Source organism: Alligator mississippiensis, chromosome 4, assembly GCF_030867095.1.
Source record: "Alligator mississippiensis isolate rAllMis1 chromosome 4, rAllMis1, whole genome shotgun sequence".
In the NCBI taxonomy this organism is placed as follows: domain Eukaryota; kingdom Metazoa; phylum Chordata; order Crocodylia; family Alligatoridae; genus Alligator; species Alligator mississippiensis.
Window position 1 is genome coordinate 70002108 of NC_081827.1, and position 8499 is coordinate 70010606.

At 49.9% G+C, this 8499-nt stretch overlaps 1 protein-coding gene across 1 annotated transcript; it reads right to left on the reverse strand.

Annotated features, from left to right (window-relative positions):
- Positions 1 to 1028: 1028 nt before the first annotated feature.
- Positions 1029 to 3388, reverse strand: LRRC10 (leucine rich repeat containing 10). Its single transcript, XM_006275052.2, has one exon. The coding sequence runs from the start codon at positions 3349 to 3351 to the stop codon at positions 2500 to 2502; it is 852 nt and encodes a 283-aa protein (XP_006275114.1). The 5' UTR covers positions 3352 to 3388; the 3' UTR covers positions 1029 to 2499.
- Positions 3389 to 8499: the final 5111 nt, after the last annotated feature.

The following is an 8499-nucleotide window of genomic DNA, read 5'->3' on the forward strand; positions in this document are numbered from 1 at the left end:
AAATTTGCTAGCATTGCTGAGTAGGGCCTGCCTCAGGCTTTGGCATACAGGAAGAAATCCTGGCTTTCCAGGGGAAATCTCATTGCAGGCCTGCTCAGGATGGGATCCAAATTCATTACCTTTAGTACCTCCAATGTTGTCCATAAAGTACTAGGATTCATTGGCAGCTGCCCTTGGCAAAAAATCTGTTCTGGTTCATGGAAACAGGGGCAAGTGCTAGAGAGTTTTTCTAGAAGTTGAACTACTGTCCTTTAAAAAAAATAAATAAATAAAGCTGCAGTAGTTTCTTCCCTTCGTTGTAGTATTGGAGCTTGTTCTGGGAGTGACCTTTCTCCATCATTTCTTTGATCCCTGCTCTTTGCACTTGTCCATGCACATAGATGCAAAGGTCACAGCTGCTGAGACTCAGAAGGCTACTCCAGCAGCATGTAATTGCAAACAGGGTGCTTCTGGTCATGTACAGAGGTGCCATCCGGTCAGCATGACCCCAGTGCAGTAGAGGACCCAGGTAAACAGTCAGGCTGTTCCAGGATAAGCAGTTGGAAGACCGTCAGGAAAGTTAATTGGAAACCAAGGCTGTGACCATGGTTTTTCTGTTGGGTTTTTGTTTTTTCCCCCTGGACTAGCTCAATCTGGAAGTGATTTAACACACTTTCAAAGAGACTAGAAACCAGTGTCATGCAGGTAGAAAAGGAAACAGAATTTGTGGTAGAGGTGATATCTTCTATTAGACCATCTAGATGTTTGCAAAAAAAAAATTTTTATTTATTTATTTTTTAAATACCACCTCTACCACAAATTCTGTTTTCTTTTGCCTCTAGACCAATACAGCTACAACCGGGATACATGACACATGCAGAGAGAAGGCATTTTAACACTCTTCTCCCAAGTTTAATGCAAATACTTCTTCCTTGCATAAGCAAACCCTCAGACAAAACAGACCAAAAGAATCACAATGCCTGAACACTCAAGGAACGGAGCAGAGATCACAAACGCACACACCCCTTCATACAGAGAAGGCAACACTCTTTCCATTTATTTCTTTAATGAAACAGTTGTGGCCAGTTCACAGGTTTGCTAAAGAAATTTTGGGGGGAGGAAGGGGAGAGTAAAAAAACCAAGTTTGTGTCACAGATAGATGCAATCTCTGCTGAAAGCACTTAAGGACTAGCCCTGCTCCCCCTCATTGAATAAATAGTGGCCCCATTACATGAGTACTAGCCAGCTCCCAATCCAGACTTTACTTTAATGAGACAGCAAGTACTAACAGTCTATATTTCCCAGATAATTCCCTTAAGAATGTAAGTGACATTGAACAGTCACTGCCAGGCACTGAATCCAGCCTTTTATGGAAAGTCCCTGGTGGGCTTTACATACTGTGCTGTTCAGACTGCTTGCGCGTCACGTGTTATGTCCAGTGCAGCTCTTCCAGCCTAGTGAAACCCCCTTAAAAAGTCAACACCTCATCACAAAAGCTGCCTCTATCAGCATCTGAGGATGGTGCTGCCTCCTATTCCCAGTCAGGAGGACATTACCTGTGACACAGGTGGCTCAAGGTCCCCTGGTCAGTCTCTTCCTCCCCCCCCCCCAAATACCTGGGGGCATGTTGCTGCACCCTATGTAACAGAGGGATTGCCAACAGTGCCTTCTATCTATTTGAGGACAATCTCTACACTGCTCACTGGGTGGGTCTTGAGGTGACTGACCAGTCTATTGAGCCACAGACCCTGCGGCAGAAGTTGCAGGTCTTTCCTCAGGGGCAAGTAGGCTGCAGGCTGGGATTCCTCTCCTTTTCCCTCCTCCTGGCTTCGAGGGCAAAAGGCTTTGCCACTTGGTTGAAGTTGCAGCACCACTGGAGGCAGGCAGCAGCCAGCAGCCAGCTCCTTCCTGCGCTGGATGCCAGGACCTGTTTTCTTGAGGTCTGCCTCCAACATGCCTGTGTAGCATTTCCTCTGCCTGTAGCACTGTCTGGGACTGTTATTACTACACCTACCCCTGTCCTCGCCCTCCTGCGGTGCCCTTCCTAGACCCTTCTGGCACCGGGCTGTGGATCACTGCTCTGTGCTGCACGGAAAGCAAGGGTTGGGTCCCCAGTGGCTCAGGGTGCAGCCCACATGCCTCAGGTAGGCTGGGGGCCCAGTGGAAGGTGGCTAGTCAATAGTGTATGGAGCTCCTATGGGCTTGGGTGCTCACTGGGCAGAGCCCCCGAAAGGCAGTTAACCAATGATGCCTCAAGTTGCTTTGGTGCCTCAAGTGGGCTCCACACCCATTGGCCAGAAGCCTGCAGAAGGTGATTTATCAATGGCGCCTCAAGTTCCTGTGGTGCTTCAGGCGGGCTCCGTGCCCATTGGGCAGAGCCCCTGGAAGCCGGCCAACCAATGGTGCGTCGAGTTCCCTTGGTGCCTGGGGCGGGCTCCGCGCCCATTGGGCAGAAGGCACTTAGCCAATCCCACGAGGTCGGGCGCACGGAACCCGCAGAAGGGGCTGCTAGCGCCCGCCTCAAGCAGCCGCCTCAGCGGCGGTGGTGGCTACGGCTACGCCTCCCCCTCCCCCCGCGCATGGCCTCGGCTGCGGGGCGGCGGGCTCGGGGCTCGGCAGGACGTGGCGCGCGGGCTCGGGGCTGTCGTCCGCCCAGCGGCCGACGCGGCGCACGCCGGGCCGCACACGGGGCGCGTTGCGGCAGGGGTTGTGGTCGTAGATGACGAGCTTGAGCGCGGGCAGGTGCGCCAGGCTGGGGAAAGCACGGATGGCGTTGCGGTCCACGTCGATGACCTCGAGCAGCGGCATGCGCAGCAGCACGGGCGGGAAGGCGGGCAGCTGGTTGTCCGAGAGCCAGATGGAGCGCAGGCGGCGCAGCGTGCGCAGGCGGGCGGGCAGGGCGCGCAGCGCGTTGGAGCCGGCGTGCAGGGCGCGCAGCAGGCGCAGGTCGCAGACGGCGGCGGGCAGGCGGCTCAGCCGGTTGGCGTCGAGCCACAGCGTGCGCAGGTTTTGCAGGCGGCAGAGGTCGCGCGGCAGGTCGCGGAGCCGGTTGTTGCCCAGGTAGAGCGTGCAGAGGCGGCGCAGCGCGCACACGGCGCCCGGCAGCGCGCGGAACTCGTTGAAGTCCAGCGCCAGCAGCTGCAGGTGCTGCAGCCGCTCCAGCTCGGGCGGCAGCTGGCTCAGGCGGTTGTCGCTCAGGTACAGCTTCACCAGCGCCCCGAAGGCGCAGACGCGCAGGGGCAGGCGCCGCAGCTGCCGCCCGCTCAGCTCCACCACCTTGTCCGCCGGCATCTCGTCCAGCGCCGGCAGCACGCAGCGCTGGCACGGCTCGCACGGCAGCAGCGCCGCCAGGGCTCGCAGGCTGTTGCCCATGCCGGGGCCGGGGCCGCGGCCGCGAGACGAGCGCGACTGCGACTGGGTCCTGCCGCTCGCGCGCTGCCCGCCGGCATTTCCTGCCGCCCCTTATAGCGCTCTGTTTACATGGCACCCGCCACCCGTCTCGAAAGCCCTGAAATGTTTCTGATAAGGTCCTGAGTGTGTGGGGATGGCAAGGACGGGTGGCCCGACACCGAGAGCAGGTCGTGTGTGTAGGCACACACACACATGCCTGTCCAGCAAAGCACACAGACATGCAAAGGCACACGCACACATGCTTGCTTGTCCAGGAAGACATATGCACACCCACATGCTTGCCCAGAAACATGTACTCACACTTGCCCAGAAAGACACATATGCATGTGGACACATGCATGCATGCACACGTGCACACACATACATACAGGCTTGCCCAGAAAGAGACACATGCACACATACAAACACGCACGTATGCAGCCACATATGCTTGCCCAGAAAAGGCACATGAACACACATATATACACGCATTTGCCAAGAGATGCATGCACATGAATGCACACACACACACGTTTGCCCCGAAAGAGATGCATACACACACATGCTTCCCCAGACACACACATACCTGCTTCCCCAGAGAGAGAGACATGCGTGCACACACATGCTTGCCACAGAAGAGATGCACATACACAGCCATACGTTTGCCCATGTAAACACGTGTGCACACACACACACGCTTGGCCACAAAGGACTCCTTCCCTGGTAGCCAAGACTGGAAAAGTTCTAAACTTCCATTAAACTGGACACAAAACTGCCCCTTAAGCGTCCCCCTTCTTCAGCCGGGCTGCCTGTGTGGCCGCTACCCACCAGGAGGATTGGGTCAGGAAAGTAAACGTTGCTAAAGAACGGCAGCTTAATTTAATATTAAGCCAAACAGTTTAAACTTGGAGCCGACTGAGCGGAAACATAAGTTATAAGCTGCTTGTTGTTTAAAATATCTGTCAAGACTCTGCTGACTTTCCAGATGAGTGCCACTTTTATGGAGTTACTTTGCAAGGTGCCAAACATATTTTAAGAGTGTATCCTACCACCCGCTACTTATCTCAAACTTTTAACACACGTACTTGGCAAAGTGCTATCATTAGGCACTCTAGTATTTACTTTCTTAATTTAACAGTGTTTACTATAGCTGCTGGCACTTTTAGCCTCAAGGAGCTTTTTCACTAAACCGCATTGTCCGCATAGTTTCTGAACTTCAGTACCATGTATTCACCAGCTCAACCTGCTGAGGTGCACTTCTGAGCCACTTCTGACCGTGCTGCTGCAGTTCCAGTGCCCCTGCTACTAACTCCCCTTTTCTCTGACACATGACTTTATATACTTCAATTGGTGGCAATGTTTCCCCTCATTGAAAGGTAACCCTATAGATGTGGAATGTCTGGAACATACTTGCTATTGTTTCAGTAAGGACCAGGATAGTCAGCCTACAAGAGCAACATGGTTGCTGTCTGGAGCAACTTACTGCGGGGGCAGGGGGAGGAAAAGACAAAGCTAATAATATAAGGGAAAAGAGAATTAGACAGTTAAGTTGATCTCATTGCCTTTGGTTACTGGTCACAACCTGTGCTCAGCTTCTGGAGCAGACAGTACAACATCAGATTCAACCCACTGGGCTGTGCAGTCAGGCTCCCATTAGTCACAATTTGGTAATCATAAGAAAAGTAGGGCTGGAAAGGACCTCTGAAGGTCATCTAATCCAGCCCTCTGCTCAAGGCAGAATGATCCCGTTCATTCCAGACATATGTTTGTCTAACCTGCTCTTAAAAACTTCCAAGAATGGAGATTCTACAACCTCTCTAGGTAATCAGTCCCAATGTTTAACCACCCTCATAGTGAAAAAGTTCTTCCTATACTATACATCTGAAATTTCCCCGCTGCAATTTAAGACTATTACTGCTTGTTCTGTGTCTGCAACCACAGAGAATAGTCTTTCACCATCCCCTTTTTTTGTTGCTCTCTGCTACCCTGTTTACAGTTGCCCACATCTTTCTTGAAGTGCAGTGCCCAAAACTGGATACAGTACTCCAGGTGAGGCTTCACTAATGCAGAATAAAAAGGAAGAATCACTTAATTTGCAACTGATGCTCCTGTTAATACAGCCCAGTATGCAATTATCGGTTTTTTTAACCAGCACACTTGGCTCATATTTGACTTATGGTCCATTGTAATCCCTAGATCCTTTTCTACAGTGTTGCAGCTTCGCCAGTCATTTCCCCAGTAATGCAAAGTTGTAAATGATATGGTTTTTCAAAAACAAAGTGGAGAAATGTGGGCTACATAAAGCTATTACAAGGCAGGTAGATAACTGGCTCAGTAGCCACAAGTAAAGGGTAATTATTAGTGGGTCCATGTCAGAAGGGCAGTTTTTAAGTAGAGACCTACAGGGGTCTGTCCTAGGCCCTGTGCTGTTTGACATGTTTATTAACAATTTGGATGCTGGCATTGAAATCTTCCTGAGCAAGTTTGCAGACAACATAAAACTGGGAAGGATTGTGAACACATTGGAGGATGCAAGTAAAATTCGTAAGGATCTCAGTAAACTGGAAAGTTGGGCTAGAGCTAACAGGATGAAGTTCCATTTGGACAAATGCAAGGTGCTTCACCTTGGGAGGAATAATCAAAAACACGCATATAAAACTGGTGACACCTGACTGGATGGCAGCACTATGGAAGAGGACTTGGGAGTGTTGGTAGATCACAGACTCAATATGCTTTGCTGGTTGCTCCTCCTTCCCCACTTTCTGCTACACGTGACAGGGTGTTTTTAAGCCTTCCTCAGAAGTATTGGATGTTGGCTATAGTCAAGGGTGAGGACTTTGACTGGGGCGTGCCAATGCTCCTGCTGAGACCAAAGCTAGAGGTTCCTGGCTAGAGAGTCTTGCCCGTCTACTCTGGGTTAGACCGCTTGCTGTATTTGGCATCAGGAAGGAATTTTACCCCATGCTCAGATTAGTACCGACTGGGATTTTTGCCTTCCTCTGCAGAGAGCTGCTTCTACCTGGCAGCTCTTGAGTGTATATTGACAACATTTCATAGAAGCAAGACATTGGCTGCTGCGGTTCCCTGCTTTACCTGTGGCAGGTTAGGGTGTTAGGTCTGGGTTGTGTCAGGGTTGACGGTATTATGCAGAGTTTAAATTATGGATTGTATGGGATGGTTTGGATAGGGATGATCCTGCCTCAGGCATGGAGTTGGACTACATGACCTCTGGAGGTCACTTCCAGTCCTATTTCTCCTTGACTCTAAGCATATAGACCAGGGTTGTCCAACTGGTGGCCCACTGGCTATATGCAAACCATGAGGCATTAAGTTGTGACCTCTTGGCTTCTGCCTGGACACTGTTTATGCCATTGCTTTCCAGGCTCCCCTTCTCTGACTTGCACTGTATGAGCCTGATCCAGGGGACAGGGTAGTGTGATGCAGCATGGTCCAGGGAACTGAGGGTGAGCCTGGGGCCGTATGCATGGTGTAACAGGGGTGTATGCAAGGTGCAGTGGGGAAGGAGGGCAGCATGTCCAGTGCAGCAGTGAGGGCAGGGGGTGGGCCCACATGGGCGGAGGGTGCAGCAGTGGAAGGAGGGTGTGATGCACAGTGCGGTGGCTGGGTGTGGGTGGCATCCACATAGCATGTGGCCGGGGGTGGCCAACGGCTTGCCTTGGTGCAGCCTGTGGGTGTGCAGCCCCTGCTGGTACAGCTCAGGTGATGTTTGGCCCCAGCTGCTTAGAAGTTGGGCAGCCTTTGTATAGATAGTCCCAAATCATCTGACAGCCAATGCAGTTACTTGTTCTCATGTCCTAGAATAAGTGGGTTTCTAGAAGGGATCTGAATGAGAATTAATTGACCTGGTAGTCTAGTTCTTGAGCAGTATATATAAATAACATTATGAAAGGGGGTGTTGAGACATTTATGTGCCATGCAAACAAATGGCACCTGGCATTACTGCAAGAGCAGAATGGATATAGGTCAGGGGTGGGCAAAATGCGGCTTGTAGGACAGATGCAGCCCGCCAGGCCATTCTATCCTTTTAACTACCTTTTGGGGTTATAGTTTAATCATTATTCTAGCTTATCAAAAAAAGTCAAAATGACCTTTTGTTGCTGCATTTTGTGTTTTGCTGGCAAATCTAAAGTCTGTTTGGAATGAGCCAGTGAGATCAGGGGATTTGACAAAAAACAACAAGCAAGCTTCAGCAATATAATGCAAAGGCTTGATTCATACAAGGAGCAGTGATGAGTGGAAGAGCTGAAGGTGTGAAGTAATGACCAACAAAATTACCTAACATAACATACTGAAAGTTGCTTTTTTATGTTTTAGATTTCAACCTTATTGGCTCTGATACTTTTTTGGATTTTCCATATACTGGGGTCAGCAAACTTAGACTTCATTGCAGGGTTAGGACAGTGATAGTTGCAGTTTTGTTGAGGTTTTTATCTATTCATGTATAATCAAGTGGCCTTAGCTGACAAAAATGGCATGTTAAAGCAGAACAGTTAATGTTCTCTGTTACCATGTTTCTTATATTCCACTAGCGTTAGGAATGAATGCTTGCTTGTACATGTTTCCAATGAATTTGATGGAAAGCTAGAGTCCTTTAAAGAGATGTGTACTAGTACATAGGAAAATGGGGCTTTATCTGTGTTCTTTGCTTTATTTTAAAAGCAGTGAGGATAGTTTTGTTACTGCTCACTTCAGAAGGCAGCGTTTGGCTGTGTGACTTCAGCCATCTGTGAAGAACAAGATAGCGTGTGGAAGACACTGTTCTCTAGGAAACAGTGAAAAAGGCAGATCAGTGAGGAAAAGTGTCACGCTCCTGGTATGTGTGGTTAGACTTAGCTGCCTGAAAGACTGCATTTCCCTCTGGCCTCCCATGAATGTCCAACTGGGATTTAGGGCGTGTGCATGTTGGAGATGGAATTTCAAAGGGGCTGGATGGAGACTGTAGAACTTACTGCTACATGAGGTAAAAATACTAGATCCCACTGAGTTCAAAACTAAATACAAAATTCATGTCTATAATTTAGATTTTCTGGAAGAAGGTCTATATGTACACAGTTACTAATCAGATATTTTTCCCACAGGCTAGTGCTTGGGGGAGGGGAGGGAGGAAGA

What these genes read in the sequence shown, in the direction of transcription:
- LRRC10 (XM_006275052.2), bottom strand. Translation starts at nt 3,351, where the DNA reads ATGGGCAACAGCCTGCGAGCCCTGGCGGCGCTGCTGCCGTGCGAGCCG.